The sequence below is a fragment of the Pseudophryne corroboree genome, chromosome 3 (assembly GCF_028390025.1).
Source record: "Pseudophryne corroboree isolate aPseCor3 chromosome 3, aPseCor3.hap2, whole genome shotgun sequence".
In the NCBI taxonomy this organism is placed as follows: domain Eukaryota; kingdom Metazoa; phylum Chordata; class Amphibia; order Anura; family Myobatrachidae; genus Pseudophryne; species Pseudophryne corroboree.
In genome coordinates, this window is record NC_086446.1 from 8,533,181 (window position 1) to 8,551,278 (window position 18,098).

Genomic DNA, 18,098 nt, shown 5'->3' on the forward strand with positions numbered 1-18,098 from the left:
TGCTTGCTTCCTTCATTTTCTTTTTCCCATGTAACGTCGACAACTCAGATGTTAATTAGATTTTATTTTGTTACTAGTGTTTGCCCGGGGTTTTCGCTTGTGTGGATGTCTTCCGATTTCTTTTTCCCATCTCCATAGTTCATAAACAGTCCCTAGAAGTATATTTCTCCCCAGAAATTATATTTATATACATATAGTCATTTTGGACTTGAGGAGCCTGCACAATTCGAGTGTAAAGCGTCTGGTTTTCCCTCTATTGCTCCTCTCCCTGATGTCACATCGAGATAATACAGTACATACCTCAGTTTCTAAGTTACTAGGCTATCCAGCGATAGTGCCATCCAAATTCATCCCGTAGTTTTTGCATGATGCCGGAATGAACAAACAAAAATTACAACTTTATTATATTTATTTAGATGTACAGACAACACAACAGCAGATCGGGTTTATATATGTACAGTACTGCTAGTTACTGTGTTTAGTCACTAGATACAGAATAAAAAGTCTAGAATACAAAATGAAACTAAATCTAAAGCAATATATGGGTTAAATTCAACCAGATGCGAACTACGCTCAGCTATATGCAGCACTAATGGTACTTCCAAAAACTCAGATTTTTGTTTGTAGCGCTATACAGATCTAGAAAAAGTCACCAGTCCAGGCCATGGGGAAGGAAGGTCAAGTTGTGGTGCGATTGCTACTCGTGATGGAGCATCTTAGCAAATGAAGCAAAAAGGGAACGGTGGATGAGGACACATTTGTACGCTTCGATAGCTAAGATTTGAAAACATAAACTGGCCCTGGAAAAAATACTGGAAGTGGTCTCATGTAGGTGGGAATATATCAACAAAGCATGACAACCTTAAACACATACTACATTGTATAATACTCATAGAGCACAATATAAAACCAGACAGTACACAACAGTGTACGGTATATAATACTCACATTCTTACCTTGTGTGTGTGGGAGGGTTGTGTGAATTATTAGTGCAGTTAAGACTATCCTAATGTAACCAAATACTTAAAGTAGCCATGTGACCAATATACAGAGCATTTTGGTGACTAATATACAATAGAGCATCCTAGTGACTGCCATAAAGTAAAGATACCATCCTAGTGACCGACATACAATACAGAGTGCAACATAGTAACTGATATAAAAAATAAATCTAGTGAGAGCCATACAATACAGAGAGCATTGCATATAGTACCTGTCCTCCATAACGCAGTGTAGTCTACATATTTTTGACGCTGAAAATTAACTTTTGCCTGTGTTTATAATGTTTAGGAATAATATCAATGGATTTTACATTATTTAAATATTACTGCAGCTTTGTCTATAAGCACACAGAAATGTATTTCCCCTTATGTGCATTCTCTGATGTGTAACAATAAGTGATTTATATGTAAAACATTTCCCACACTCAGAGCATGGAAATGATTTATCTTCTGTATGTGTTCTCTGATATTCATCAAGACTTGATTTACAAGCAAAAATATGTCCCACACAGCATGTAAATGGTTTCTCACCCGTGTTGAGTTCTCTTATGTCTTAGAAGATGTGATTTAGTAATGAAACGTTTCCCACACTCAGAGCATGGATATGGTTTCTCACCTGTGTGACTTCTCTGATGTGCAACAAGAACTGATTTCTGTCTAAAACATTTCCCACAATCAGAGCATTGAAATGGTTTCTCACCTGTGTGACTTTTCGGCTGTGTAACAAGAGCTGATTTTTTTAGGAAACTATTTTCCACACCTGTGTGTGTTCTCTCATGTTTACCAAGATGTGATTTAGTTATGAAACCTTTCCCACACTCTGAGCACAGAAACGGTTTCTCACCTGAGTGACTTCTCTGATGTGCAACAAGAACTGATTTCTGTGTAAAACATTTCCCACACTCAGAACATGGAAATGGTTTCTCTCCTGTGTGTGTTCTCTGATGTTCAACAAGATTTGATTTACTTGAAAACACATTCCCACACTCAGAGCATGTAAATGGCTTCTCACCTGTATGAGCTCTCTCATGCTTAACTAGATGTGATTTCGTTATGAAACCTTTCCCACACTCAGAGCATAGAAACGGTTTCTCACCTGAGTGACTTCTCTGATGTGCAACAAGAACTGATTTCTGTGTAAAACATTTCCCACACTCAGAACATGGAAATGGTTTCTCTCCTGTGTGTGTTCTCTGATGTTCAACAAGATTCGATTTACTTGCAAAGACATTCCCACACACAGAGCATGTAAATGGCTTCTCACCAGTGTGAGATCTCTCATGTCTAACAAGATGGGATTTAGAAAGGAAACATTTCCCACACTCAGAACATGGAAATAGTTTCTCTCCTGTGTGACTTCTCTGATGTGTAACAAGAACTGATTTTTTTATAAAACATTTCCCACAATCAGAGCATGAAAATGGTTTCTTACCTGTGTGAAGCATTTGATGTGCAACAAGATATGATTTGTGTGTAAAACATTTCCCACACTCTGAGCATGAAAATGGTTTCTCTCCTGTGTGAGTTCTCTGATGTTCAACAAGACTTGATTTGCGTGTAAACACATTCCCACACTCAGAGCATGGAAATGGTTTCTCACCTGTGTGAGTTCTCTCATGTCTAACAAGATGTGATTTATTTCTGAAAAATTTTCCACACTCAGAACATGGAAATGGCTTCTCGCCTGTGTGACTTCTCTCATGTATAACAAGTTGGGATTTATTTATGAAGCATTTTCCACATTCGGAACATGAAAATGGCTTCTCACCTGTGTGACTTCTCTCGTGTGTAACAAGACTTGATTTATTTATGAAGCCTTTTCCACACTCAGAACATGAAAATGGCTTCTCACCTGTATGACTTCTCTCGTGACTAACAAGATGTAATTTATTTCTGAAGTATTTTCCACACTCAGAACATGAAAATAGCTTCTCACCTGTGTGAGTTCTCTCATGTCTAACAAGATGTGATTTATTTCTGAAACATTTTCCACACTCAGAACATGGAAATGGTTTTTCACCTGTGTGACTTCTCTGATGTCTAATTAGACTTTTGAATGTTTTACAACATTTCCCACACTCAGAACATATACAAGCAGAATCAGTTGTACTGGGTAAAACAATAACCAATTTATCAGCAGAACATTCCTCATGATTAGAGGGCTCAGCTGATTTATCTGCACTGATAAATACTGGATGTATTTTTAGGGTAATAATGTTTTCTTGTGAAGAATCTTGTGTGGGGTTATTTTCTTCTTTAAAATCTGGAGACAAAACAAGATGTCCCTTCAAAGGATCCCTGCTTGTGCATCCGTCTGCTGGAAATAACAGAATTTCATAGTATTAGTCAGTACAAGAGCTTTAGTTGTTTAACCCCTTCAGTGCTAAGGATGAGTAAGACTCATCCTCAGTATGTAGCTCAAATGAAACATGGAAAGAAACAGGGAGGGGTGAGGATTACCTACCTTTCCAGTGTGCGGTAATGTAACAAAAGGGGCAGAGATTATGTCACTACACTGCAGAAAATATTGAAAATGAGGTAGGAATGTACATTAACTATCTCCATCAATCTGGCAGATATAAATACAGGTTGAGTATCCCTTATCCAAAATGCTTGGGACCAGAGGTATTTTGGATATGGGATTTTTACGTATTTTGGAATAATTGCATACCATAATGAGATATCATGGTGATGGGACCTAAATCTAAGCACAGATTGCATTTATGTTACATATACACCTTATACACACAGCCTGAAGGTCATTTTAGCCAATATTTTTTATAACTTTGTGCAATAAACAAAGTGTGTGTACATTCACACAATTAATTTATGTTTCATATACACCTTATACACAAAGCCTGCAGGTCATTTAATACAATATTTTTAATAACTGTGTATTAAACAAAGTTTGTGTACATTGAGCCATCAAAAAAAAAAGGTTTCACTATCTCACTCTCAAAAAAGTCTGTATTTCGGAATATTCCGTATTTCGGAATATTTGGATATGGGATACTCAACCTGTATAATGGTTACCTTATTTGAAAGGAATCAGTGTGGTCAATTATACAGTAATCCCAACACAGGGCATATCATCCTCAAGAAAGGGAGTTAACAAAGGTAAGTTCTACCATAACTCTTATTTTCTTCTTCAGAGTGTATAGGGAGTCCACACGGATACCATGGGAATGTCCAAAGCTGTTTCCCTTAAGGGTGGTGAGATGCCTGAGCTTGGAGAACTCCTCGCCCCAAAGGCAGCAACATGAGAAACAAATGTCCAAGAAAAGTGTGGATGGAAGACCATGTGGCCACTCTGCCTAACTGTCCAGCAGATACCCCATGGCTAGCCGCCCACAAAGGCCCCACTAAAGTGGAATGGGCCTTGAGTATGCTAGGTACCGGAAGCTCCTCTTCCATGTATGCCTGAGAGATGATCATATGGATCTATCAAGCCAAGGTCTGCTTGCTAGCAGGCCAGCCTCTGTTGTGAAAACCATACAAAACAAAAGGAGTATTAGATTTATGGGCAGATCTAGTACGCTCCACATAAATCTGAGGTGCTCGTACCACCTCCCACAACACATAATTTGTGGAAGGGTTAGGAAAATGAAAGGCTGGAACCACAATTTCTACAGTGATATAAAATTTGGAGAACCTTAGGAAGGAATCCAGACCTAGTCCTTAGGAAAGCTCTTTCTGGATAAAAAAAAATCAAAAAAGGAGAGAGAGACTTCCGGTTGGCGAAGCATCACAATGGCCGCATTTTACCTTAGGCTCCATCTTTGCTTGGCCTAAACTGAACCCGTCGGCAAGTATTTGTGACAAAAACAATGCACACTTCACAGATTTGAGTGCCGGATGGGTGGGCCAACTAGAGGACCCGATTGTTACATTGGATGGAACCCTGTAATCACCAGAATCTGGCCTGATCATGCTGGGGCCTGCTTGCGTGCGGGACAGAGTCGCCATTGCCACGAGAACATCACCCATACTATTCTTCCCACCCTGAGTTCAACAGGAATTGCCAATATAAACCACCTCACCTGGCACACTGTGAGGAGATCGGTGGGCGACTGGAGACCAGCACTGAAGACTGATGCAGGTCTTCCATCAGATGGCCTGCTATTCGTGGTGGGCTTCTGTTGTTGTGCTTTCACTGGCGGCAGCTGGCGCAGAGGCAGTGGACAACTGACGTCCTGGGTGGCCTATTGAGTGTAGGTGCAGCTCCATCCTCTTCCCCGACAGCCATGGAGGTGTGTGATGCGGGAGGACACCAGAGCGGTGTGCGCGCTAGGGGGCTGTCATGCCGATTTGTCCACATCTGTGGTGTTTGTGGAGGCACTTTAGAACACCGGAGCTGTACTTGCACTGGAGGGCTGACACGCTGCTTCATCTTCGGCAGCTGTAGGGACATGGGAAGAAACTGAGGCTGCTGCTGTGCCGTTTCATCACCATCTCCGGCAGCTGCAAAGCCATAGGTTGCAGGAAGACACCCGGGGCTGTGCTTGCGCTGGAGTGCTGCAGTTCCGATTTATTCATATCTCCAATGGTTGCGGAGGCGTGTGGCGTGGGAAGAAAACAGACCTGGAGGGCTACTGAGGCCAATCTTTGGGTAGCTGCCCTCAATATCCTTCATATAGGTAACATGAAAAGGACATTGTGCCCCTCACGGCTGGTGGTGTCAAGTGGGAGTCTGTAGGGGAACCTGTTGCCCTGCCCTACTTGTACGGGACGGAATTGCTGAAGCGCATTCATCTGACATTGCCTACAGGGACCTTGGTTGGTGTTAGCTGCTCAATAGCCTTCGGAGAACACTGCTTCTCAACTACTGGCTGCCGGTGACATACTGTAGCTCCTGGTCATCTTACCTCAGGTTATATCCTCTGCTACATTTGGTTTATTGAGGTATATTTTCAGGCAAACTCTACCACCTAGTGGTGATTAACCATAATTGCCTTTTCATACTATGCTTTAACTTAAATACTGAATTGAATACATTAACATTTTACAACTTACAAGTAATATACAACCTCAGTGTTATTGTAGCTACCAGACCATAACTGACTTTAATGTATATCTACTAATTTGTAGTACTGACTTTTTCAAAGTGCATGGTACTTTACACACTATAACAAATGTGAGCTATTAATTTGGTGGGTCGCTATAGTGACTATAACAAAATGTGATCCTCCATAAACCATCATTGCGGGTACATTCAATTCCTGGCCTAAGTTAGTTGCTCATACCATGGAAAAATCCTTAAACACCAATCATGAGAAATAAAAATAGGACCAATACTAAGAACATTCCAAACACCCTTATTATGAATCCCGCTAACCTGAACTTAGGGACCTTATTGCTCTCTACCACTCCTCCAGAAAGCCCATCTTTAGGTATCACGTGAATCCTCAAGAGATTTGAATCCGGAACAAACTTCACTGATAGAACAAAAATTAGACGCTATACCAGCGTCTTAATAGTACTCTAACCCATCTAGGGACAAACACTAAGCACTTGGTTGAGGTGGAACAGCGCGCCAACAATGAGGATGCCATTTCAGAACTCAACCAGTTTGCAGAGGTGCAAGTCCAACTTAACATCAAGTTGGAATCTAACTTAGAGGATTTAGAAAATAGAACCTAATGCAGTAATTTGAGGTTCATTGGCATCCCCAAATCGGTGAAGGATACGGAAATAATGATCATCATAGCCGTATTAAATGTCCCCAGCACCACGTCAGGCACGCTTATGACTGAAAGAGACCACCCAATAGGGCCTGATAGGGAGACCCGAGATGTAAGACCACGTCTTGTTATAGCCAAATTTATTAACTACAGGGTCAAAGAGAATGTTTTTATTGCATACCTCAAGCACCACACCCACCAGGTGCGTGATTTCCAAATTCAGATTTTTTAAGATTTCTCAAGTTTAGTCACTCAATGACGTAGATAATTTACTCCTGTATGTAAGCACCTGTTATGAAGACTACTCAGTCCCCTGGTTTATAAGGTAGTACCTGGTGATGCTCACGCAATTATCCCCTGCCCAGCAGTCTTTTAGCCTACTGTAATGCTAGGCTCCACCTATAGCAACCGCCTTTCCAGAGTGAATTAGGTCCACTCCGTACTCAGATACCCCCAGGTCTTATGTAAGGACAAGGCGACTATTGGAGGCTGGGCAGGAGTAGATGCAGTTCAATGAGACTTCACAGAACAGAACCTTAATAACCCTGCTTAATACTCAGAGATTATAAACAAATTGTACGTAGGTGCAACAATGCACAGGGTGATATAATAATAAACACTGAATGTATATGAAATGCAACAATGCACAGGGTGGAATAATAAGCAAACACAGATGGTATGTAAATGCAACAATGCACAGGATGATACAAATAATCAAATACAAGAGGTAACTCAAACTCTAAAAATAACCAAAGCAAATCCCAGGATTTAGCTTAAACTGTCTGATGTGAATTATTAAGAAGCACGGAATTTGGAACTGGAACAGAACCCCCTGAAGGGAAGCAGAGATCCAGAGACACTTAGACTGAAACCGGCTTCAGAGCAGGATTACACTGTGTGCAGTGATAGCAGGCTTAGCAATTGGAACAGACAGCACAGATTCTAGATTCCACCAAGGACAGGGACCGGACACAGCTACCAAGAAGAAGCTATAACCTCAGATGAAAGGCAGGCTGTGTAATATAGGAAGCAAGCCCCAAAAAGAATGGCTGGAAAGCCAGGCGCAAGCTAATGGCCTAATTATCTGACAGGTGAGACTGCAAAGGCCACACATACAGGAGACAGGCTGCAGTTACACAGACTCATCAAAGGCGGCCCGCAACAGTACCCCAAACAAGTACATAAGAAAACCTGGAATGCTAACCGAAATACAACAGCCTCACAACATAAAAACAAACAGAATGCAAGCTGCATTTGCAGTTTGTAACAGCACATTTTTTAAAATAACACTAACATTTGCTGTCTTATACCTGGCGAAGCTTAGGGTGAATGCTGACAGAAAAATACATATGTTTGATGACCCAATCCAGGGCAGGAATTACTTTAAAATCACTTAATCCACCCCAGATACCAACCCACACCCAAATGGCTGATGGCTTACAAAGTTGTAATTTGCAATTGTAAGCAACACCACACTATATGGTCCGACAATTTGTGTGGTTCTAACTGAATCACCCTTATGGCGTTGGGTGATTTACTAAAAGCAACTGTAATATGGTTATTGTTTTGTTGACTTGGTTTAACCATTTCTTTTTCTATACTTTTCTCTTTTTTTTTCCCTAAACCATGCATGTACGGACGTTGGTTTCATCATCGTGGGTTCTCACCCATTTAAAGCATCCTCATCCTGATAGTATATTTTTACAGGAAACCCATTGGTTAAAAACCACTAATTCAGCTTTAAAAAGCCCTTGGTTGGGACACTGTGTTTCCGCCTCTTTCTGTATAAAAAACAAAACGGGGTGTGGCGATCCTATTCAATAGGAACCTTGACTATGAAATGGGTTCACTACGATATGCCGGCGGTCGGGCTCCCGGCGACCAGCATACCGGCGCTGGGAGCCCGACCGCCGGCTTACCGACAGTGTGGCAAACGCAAATGAGCTCCTTGCGGGCTCGCTGCGCTCGCAACGCTACAGGCACGGTAGCGCGCTACGCTATTGTATTCTCTCTCTAGGGGGGTGGTGGACCCCCAACGAGGGAGAATAAGTGTCGGTATGCCGGCTGTCGGGATTCCGGCGCCGGTATGCTGTGCGCCGGGATCCCGTCAGTCGGCATACTGAAGACCACCCCTATGAAATAACCAAAACTGTGGCTGACTTGTAAAGGAAGATACCTTATGCTGAATAGGACAATTCACGGCGAACACTTTACATTACTTAACCTTTATGCACCCAACTCCCCAAATTCCACATTTTACCAGTCCATTTCTACTTTGTTGATGCAAATTCTACACCCAACTTAATTATTGGCAGTGATATGAACTCACTGCATAACGTAGTCTAGATCACTCTAAGCCCACAGAACCCCCCTCCACCCAACAACAGAGAGGGTATATCTTGTTTATGTCCTCAACATGCTCTGCTTGATGTGTGGATTTAACAAAATGGCTCCAGTAAGGAATATACCTTCCACTCGCGTTTGCATGACACCTTTACGAGGTTGCATTACATTTTAGTGGAGGAGTCCTCCTTCACACGTATAACTCATACCTTTATTGACAACATAATTTCTGACCATCCACCTGTTTTGTGCAACATGGACACAGAGAAACCCATTACGTACCCCTAAATTATGGCGATAGCCAATGTACCTAACACAAAATGAAGATTTCCAAAAATATCTTACAACTAACTGGCAGGCGTATGTAGAGGACAATATACAACATTGGGAGAACATAGTTTTATTTTGGGAAGCTTCTAAAGCGGTCACGCGAGGACATATCATATCATATGTAGCCAGGCATAATAAAGACAGAAAGGAAAAAATACACTCTCTAACCAGTAGGTTACACTATTCACACCAACAATTCTTGACTTCTGCTACAGAGGAAAATAAAGCCACATACCTTCAGGAGAAGGCCTTACTGGAGGCCTTTGTCTTACAGGAGGAAAAACTTAAGACTGAATACATGAAAAACCAATACTACTGTTGGGGTGGTAAGCAGGACGACTTCTGGCCTTTATGGCTAAACAACACACGAAAAAATGCTATAATCACCAAATTACAAGATCAAAATTCCAAATCGACACTCACTTCCCACCCTGACATTTAAAAATTATTAGAATCGTATTTAACTTATTTATATAGATCTAGTACGCCAAATCAAGTGACGTTAAATGAATAGGAGGCAGTGAGAACGACATGGGAGTGTAGGATGTCTGATATTGTTTTCACACATTCAAGGACCACATTCCTTAGACAAGACATACTTTTCAGTACTTTTATGTAGAGTAATGTTGTCCTCCAGCGACAATATATTATAAACATTTTGGGGTGTATTCAATAGATGTCGGATCCGACATATAAGTATTCAATGAGTGGCATTCCCGACAATGCCAACCCAAAATTTTTAAAAGTCGGATTGACATTGTCGGAAAGGGGGCTAAAACCTGTTGTATTTAGCCGCGTTTACGACAATACACGATCTGCGTGCTTTCCGACAAGTCGGAATTCCCGACTTGTTGAAAATCTGGGGGGGGGGGGGCATTGAATAGGTCGGAACCCCTTCCGACCTAAAACAGTCGGAAACTGACGTCTTTCCGACAAGACGGCAGTTTCCGACAAGACTTGAATACACCCCATTGTGTTTAAAATTACTAATATTAATATTGTATTATAATGAAGAGCGTGCACAGTTATGATTTCTTTGTATCTATGCTAATTAAAGCTGTTATAATGGATCAACTGAGTCCATTAAAAGCCAGAATATATCCTGAAGCCCACGTGTGTTTTCTATATTCTCCTGCACAGCAAAGACATCATTGGTATCCTGAAAGACTAAAGAACTTATTTTGAGCCGGGTACGCCTAAATAGATTCCCCAAGATAGATCTAGTCTTAGCCTAGTATGAGAATAAATGAAGGCTGAAGAATAGGGGGAAGTTGGATATATCCGTACTAGGCCATCTAAAGGGAAGGGACGTTCTATAGATTGTAAATGTGATAGTTTACCAGTAAAATAGCTCCGTACCTGAAAGTTAACAAAAAGAGGAAAGCAAAGAGTTGGCTGTTTCTCTTTTAGTAGGGATAGAGTAAGGATCGCTGAGGATTCATAATTCAATATATAATTACCCTGAAGGTGCCAACCACGAACTGTCTCATAAGCCTCCCCATCCTGGAAGAATGGATTTGATAACAAAGGCTGGAATAATGAGTTTGTCAAAGGAAGGCCTAAGCGTTTCCTAAGTAGACGCCAGGCTTTATAATCCCCCCTATCCAGTCTAAGGCGTATCTACAATTGGCGGCCAGGGTGTAGTCTTCTGGACAAGGAAGATTAACTCCCACCTAGTGATGTAGGTTATTTCAATTGAAATGACGCAACACTAGGACATTTCTTTGCCCAAATAAATTTAGTAAGGGCTTTACTTATTGTTTGTATATCATGTTTTAACAACAGAAACAAAAGCATTTGAATTGGATAAAGAAAATGAGGGAAGCAGATCATTTTATAAGTAGCATCTACCCAAATAGGAAAATCGGAAGATGTTGCCATCTTGCAAAGTCTTCCATCATCTGGTTAATATAATGAGAATTATTCAAAGAATATAAAATCAGTTATATTAGATGAAATACGTACACCCAAATATACGAAGTATTCTTGAGCCCATTTAAAATGGAAATGAGTTGCCTCATCCCAATTTCGCCTCTTCTCCCAATGCCTCCGTTTGGCAAAAAAATTATTAAAAATCCTGATATTAAATTAGATACTCTTAATATAGTTAATAAAGAGGGAAGTGGATCATTAAAATATAATAGGTCTGCAAAGGCAGAAATTTTAACGTCATGAGGTCCTACTCTAATTTCTTTCCATGATACCTCTTGTATAAAAGTACGAATCAATGGATACAGGGCCAGATTAAAAAGAAGGGGGGAGGACACCCTTGACGTGTCCCTTTGCGGTAAAGGAGGATGTGTTTAGGCAATTAATCGTAAGACATGCCTGAGGTTGCGCATAGAGTAATCGAAATAGGCGAAAAATATCAAATTGCTGCACACGGAGAACCCGTGAGCATATGTGACCAGGAGACACGGTCAAATGCCTTATCGGCGTCGCAACTAACAATAACTGCAGTTTGGTAGGCTTATTGTTTTGAGCAATACATTGCTGTGATCAGCTTATGAATATTACGCACTGAAGTTCTGTTACTGACAAATCCATTCTGAGCAGGATGTAAAAGACGTTGTAAGACAGATTGAAGCCGTATAGCAATCAATTTGGTAACCAGTTTTAGATCCTGATTCAGTAATGAGAGAGGTCTATAGCGGGCATTTTCAACCGGTGTGCCACGGCACACCACCGCTTGTAAGGTGTGCTCCTGAGCCGCTGCCATACTTTCAATACAAACTGTGAGCCCAGGCAGCTCTGGGAGGCTCAGAGGCAATCGTGCATGGGCCGTGACCTATGCCATGGAGATGCGGAAGTGACATCATAGGTCATGGACGCCGCATCCCACAAGGCAGGCAGGCAGCCCACTCTTCTGCTTCCACACCGCTCCTGCCTGCCCGCTGCTCAGTACTCTCAGCACTGGAAGCAAGCCCCCACCACTGAGGGACAGACATGGAGAAAGACAGATGACGGTAGGGGCTACTATTTGTGGGGAATAATTTATGTGGAGGATCAATGTAACTTATGTGTGGAATAATGTGTGTAGGGGCAATGTAACTTTTGTGGGTAGGAATATATTATATGTAGGGAGCAATGTAATTTATGTGGGGAGCAAAATGATTTATGTGGGGTGCAATGTGATTGATTTTTCTATGGGGAATAATGTCTTTGGTTTTTTTTGTGGAGGCCAATGTGTGTGTGGGGGGCTTTTTCTTACTGTGGGGGCCAATGTGCATGTTTTTTCCATGTAGGGGACTGATGGTGTGCCTTGGCAATTTAAAAATATTGTTTGGTGTGACGCGAGTTAAAAAAAAGTTGAAAATCACTGGTCTATAGGATTGTACAAAACGAGATTCTTTCCCAGGTTTCAGAAAAACTACCATTCTAGCATCATTAAAGCCCATAGGTGGAGAGTTATAGAAAGTCAGCAAATGAGGTATTAAATGAGGAGCCAATATTTGATAATACTCCGCTCTAAAACTATCTGGGCCAGGAGATTTATCTTTTTGTAATGATCCGATTAAGGAAAGTAGTTCCGGTTCTGTGACCGGTTCCGTCAGCGACTCTCTTTCCTCCTCTATCAAAACAGGTAGGCCCGCCTTCTCAAGAAATTGCATACCCATATTCGGGTGATCAGGGAGTGCCTCATACATGGTTTTGTAATATTGGAGAAACGCGTCAGGTAGACGGCGTATCACAGACAGCTGATGAAGAGTCAGTGTTTAATTGAGAAATACGAGAAGGAGCAGAGTATGATCTGACAAATTTGCTTACAATCTGCCGGATTAGTTGACACCTCAAAAAAATCTATTGTGTTGTACATCATATGAAAACCTCGCCCTTTCGGTGCATAATTAGTCATAAAGCTGTTTTGCAGCTAGATCGGCCTGTCAGTGTTCAGGCGAATCCTGTAATAGAAGTGTATCCTATGTTTTAGTCAAATTGCGACCAAGATCATATAATTGAGTAGTCAACAACCTGCGTCTCCTGGAAACATATTCCATAATCTGTCCACGTATCACCAGCTTCGTGGCTGACCCCAAAAAATGTATATCTTCTACATGTGCTATATTGTCATCCACATAATTAAGGAGCGCCTGCTCCAAATGTGTCCAAAAATCAGATGATTTCTCCATATATGCAGGACATCTCCAATTATATGATAGGGAGACACAGGTATTTAGTTTACTAGTGAACCATAGCGGAGCATAGTCAGACAAAGTTATGGGTTCTGTCTGGGTCTGACTACACGTTGTAAGAGTATCAGTGACCAACCAATAGTCCAAGCGAGAAGAGGAGTGATGGGGATGTGAGTAAAATGTATATTCACGAGACTCAGGATGGTGGCACTTCCAGGGATCACAGAGCTTCAGTAAATTGGTCTTCAGGAACAAAGAAGGGGTTTAGCTGTACCTTGAGAACTAGCAGAAGTAGATCTAGCCAAAGCCGAAGACTAAACACAGTTAAATCTCCACCTAAAATAATTTCTCCATCCGCCCAGTCCTGCAACTTATCATAAATGTCTGAAAAAAGGGGACAATGGGGCCATATATAGTATCTATAGCATAAGGAATTCCGTAAATGGTGAGCTTAATAAATGGATAATGGCCTTCCAAGTCATATAAACAATCTCTAATGTGATATGTGAGATATTTATTAAAGAGGATTAAAAACCCCCTCCGTTTGGACGTATAGGAGGCCACTTTAAATTCCCCTATCCATGTGTCTCTCACAACATTAGGGTCAGAGGACTTCCAGTGGGTTTCTTGCAAAAGGACAAGATCGGGTTTTAACAGTAGTATTCAGCACCTCTACATTCCAGGAAACTCATTTAAGTGTAGTTTGCACTCTAGTAGATGAAGTCGTAGTTGTGGTCATTTAGCCTATGCCTACACTAGGCCACGTTGCATAAACAATTCTCCAAAATGAAAACACCCAGCCCATCGGTGGAATAGCTGTTGAAGTATACTGTCCAGTGAGTGGATACTGCAGTGGACGCAGAGGACAACAGCCACGGACCAGCCAGTAACCGCCAACAGCAACAAACAGCCACAGCTTCATGGAAAAGCGTCTCTCAGGTCTGTATAGTAGGGCCAGGTGGCACAAGTCAGCCTGTTTACTCTCCAGAGAGCAGGGAGAGTTATTATGTGGCTGTCGGTGCAGGCGTCTCTGTTCCACTGCCCTGGTAGACCGCAGCAGGTCCCAGGCCAACTCAAGGTCCCGGCTTGTAGAGGGAGGAAAGGCCACAGCCTGCAAAGACGCAACTAGCGTCTCCCGCCTCCACAACCTAATTCCCCTTATTGCAGACCATTGGGGAAGGTAAGTAGGGTGAAAAGGGTAAGCCAGGCAGGCTAATTTGCAGTATAAAGCTATATTATAGCAGACGCTGGGCAGGAGCTCATCCAAGGTATACACAGTATTTCTCTCTCGTCTGCCAGGCCACGCCCTGTAGGGTAAAATTATCAAAAAGTGTGTTGATATGACACGGAATAACCAAACTGTGTTCCTCCCATGAAGCAGACTCAGACTCTGAAGCATAAGTCTCCCGACCAGATGAGGCCTCAGAATCTAATATATACACTGCCTGTACAGACAGGGTATACATAATATATTACACAGCAGATCTTAACACAAGTTACATACAATGCATAAATCATTTAGGAACTGAATCAACTTTTTGGGGGGTAGTCAATTGCTTTCAAATGTCAGTTGGATGTCTGCTTTTTTCCTATCAAATAGGAAAAAACAGACACCCAACCAACTTTTCAAACAACTGAATTCCCCCCCATTGAGTCACAAAGTCTGGTAGGATTCACGTGCTGTATAAACCTGATCCAGAGGAAAAGTATACAGGTAAACAGGACCCTCCTAAGACCTGCTGACATAAGCCCCAATAGCAACTGAGCGTTTCACCGGGAAAAGGATTCAAATGTACAGCTCTAAGACAGGAAACCTCCCTGAGGGTTTGCGCTGAGCCGGGGAAGTAGATATCAGGGAGAGCTTTCCTCACCCTTGCTGACATTAACCCCATGTATTAGGAGTGATACAAAAAATAAGTTCTACTATTCTCAAACTCATGTTTTCCGGTGTTTTAGCACCAAATACAAAGTACAACTTAAGTACACATACTAGTACTAGTTACTCATTACATGTCATGGTGTGTACTGACTATACACAATTCAGATTATTTTATCAGTGCTTTATTTTATACCTTTAGAAAGGTGGTTGGTGTTTATTATGACAATAATATAGTGTTTTTAATAGGACAAGAAGGGAGAGAGAAAAATAAAATAAATATATATATTTTTTTATTACAAATTTATGTGTTTCTGAGTGTCAGTGTTTGGAGTTGGACATAAGTCAAAATTAGAATGTTTGTGTTTTAATCTTGAGACATTGACATTTCATCTTGTTTTAATCTACATAATCCATGTTAAACATTGTATATATGTTATTTCAAACATTTAAAATTGAGGCAACAGTGTCCCCTACTGTTTCTTAGCATTTATGTACATTTCCTAATTTGACCTTTGTACGTATGAAATAGCTTATTCAGGAGTTTTTGTCAAAGGTAGAAATTGTCAATGTTAAATCAGCCTTGATCCGCCTGGATGAATCACTGACTTCAGAAGTGCCAGGATGATCTGAATATAACTCAGCCTCTAGACGCAGAGGGCGGGGCTCCTGAGAATGCTGATGTGATTGCTGTATTGAACATCTGCTGAATTAATCTATAACCTTAGCTAAGTATACAATAAATTCATATTTATATATTCAAGTTATTTGTTGAAGTACTTTTTTGAGAATCCACCCATTTGGGTTTCCTCGAACTTAACCCACCTGTAACACCCCATAAAGTATAAAATAAATGCTTGGGACTGCAAAGCAATCCCCCTGTCTAAAGATGCCTGGCTCCCGCTGGCACCAAACGAATACTGACTAGGCCTCTAGCTGGGGGTGAGGAGATAGGGGAGTAGGATCAGTGCATCCTGGAAGCTAAAACTTAACTGTTTGGTGCCCAGACTTCTCCAATCCACAACCCCATGGTATACCTGTGGACTCCGTATGGACTCTGAAGAAGAAAGTATTTCTTCCAGGTGTTTATTTTTAATTTTTTTTATTCATGCACTTGCAATTTCAATGATATCTAGTTTTCTTGTACATTTTTGGTAGATTTTAGTCACTGTGTCAGGAGGAATAAGCAAACAAATGCTAAATCCAACATGCAATGCCTTCTGGCGAACCAATGTAGTTACATTGCAGCTTCAGTAGAGATGAGAACTGAGCAGATAGGAGAGTAACAGGACAGTGGTAGTATGTATTATTACTCACCTGTGCTGATATCTGTAGGGATTTCCTCCTCCGTACACTGCTGATCACCCATCACATACGTCTCTTCTTCTTCCTCTGTATCTTCTACCTTTATATCAGTCACATATGTCTCTCCTCCCTCTATATCTTCTGCCTTCATATCAGTCACATACGTCTCTTCTTCTCCCTCTATACCTTCTGCCTTCATGTTAGTCACATACGTCTCTTCTTCTCCCTCTATATCTTCTGCCTTCATATCAGTCACATACGTCTCTTCTTCTCCCTCTATATCTTCTGCCTTCATATCAGTCACATACGTCTCTTCTTCTCCCTCTATATCTTCTGCCTTCATATCAGTCACATACGTCTCTTCTTCTCCCTTTGTATCTTCTGCCTTCATACGAGTCACATACGTCTCTTCTTCTCCCTCTGTATCTTCTGCCTTCATATCAGTCACATACGTCTCTTCTTCTTCCTCTGTATCTTCACCCTAAATAACCCATAAATCAATAAGACTTTAATAGTACCTACATTTATTGAGACAACACAGAAGAATATATGAAACACACAGTTTCTCTATACATCACATAGTGACAGTCACTTTGGAATATGGGTGAGACCCTAAATCCCACCTACCTGATCCTCCTGTGGGGTCCTGTCATTCTCCTCTGTACAATCCTGGGAATACAGAGGACGGGGACATCTCTCTGGGGTATCTCTGTTACTGGGCCCATCTGTAGGAGACACACAGTGACTGAGTACAGTGTATATATGTGATTATCAGGTGATGTGTGTATATAGGGGCCCCCATACCTGCTCTCCCCTGTACAATACATGACAGTCTCCTCTTACCCAATAATGTGAGGGGCCGGTGATTCTCCATCATCACGTCCTTGTACAGACCCCTGTGTTCCTCTATATACTCCCCCTCCTGCATGGAGACAGACAGTGACATCCCGACACCTTATAGAAGCCTGACACACACAGTGATACAGTCATCACCCAGACACATCCCCTGGTGTTACTGTATAACGCCCCATTCCCAGCAGTCACCTCTCCAGTCATCACCCAGACATGTCCCCCGGTGTTAGTGCAAAACGCCCCATTCCCAGCAGTCACCTCTCCAGTCATCACCCAGACACATCCCCGGTGTTACTGTATAATGCCCCATTCCCAGCAGTCGTCACCCAGACACGTCCCCTGGTGTTACTGTAATGCCCCATTCCCAGCAGTCACCTCTACAGTCATCACCCAGACATCTCCTGGTGTTACTGTATAATGCCCCATTCCCAGCGGTCACCTCTCCAGTCATCACCCAGACGCGTCCCCTAGTGTAACTGTATAATGCCCCATTCCCAGCAGTCACCTCTCCAGTCATCACCCAGACACATCCCCTGGTGTTACTGTATAATGTCCCATTCCTAGCGGTCTCATCACC

The 18,098-nt window shown here is 41.8% G+C and overlaps 2 protein-coding genes across 2 annotated transcripts in view; both read right to left on the reverse strand.

Moving 5' to 3' along the window:
• LOC135054525 (zinc finger protein ZFP2-like) overlaps positions 1 to 18,098 on the reverse strand; it is a 152,371-nt gene that overhangs the window by 108,789 nt on the left and 25,484 nt on the right. The gene's annotated exons all lie outside the window — the stretch shown is intronic.
• Positions 425 to 17,635, reverse strand: LOC135054524 (oocyte zinc finger protein XlCOF6-like). Its single transcript, XM_063957659.1, has 4 exons — positions 17,513 to 17,635; positions 17,297 to 17,394; positions 16,682 to 17,150; positions 425 to 3,318 (listed from the first exon to the last, which is right to left on the reverse strand). The coding sequence occupies exons 1-4, from the start codon at positions 17,613 to 17,615 to the stop codon at positions 1,529 to 1,531; spliced, it is 2,460 nt and encodes an 819-aa protein (XP_063813729.1). The 5' UTR covers positions 17,616 to 17,635; the 3' UTR covers positions 425 to 1,528.

Bases quoted from the DNA above. Each gene is read 5' to 3' on its own strand.
- LOC135054524 (XM_063957659.1), bottom strand. From the start codon at position 17,615: ATGTCACTGTCTGTCTCCATGCAGGAGGGGGAGTATATAGAGGAACAC. The intron at 17,395-17,512 runs GTAAGAGGAGAC...TGTCTCCTACAG, and splicing joins CCGGCCCCTCACATTATTGG to ATGGGCCCAGTAACAGAGAT. The intron at 17,151-17,296 runs GTAGGTGGGATT...TGGGTTATTTAG, and splicing joins GGACCCCACAGGAGGATCAG to GGTGAAGATACAGAGGAAGA.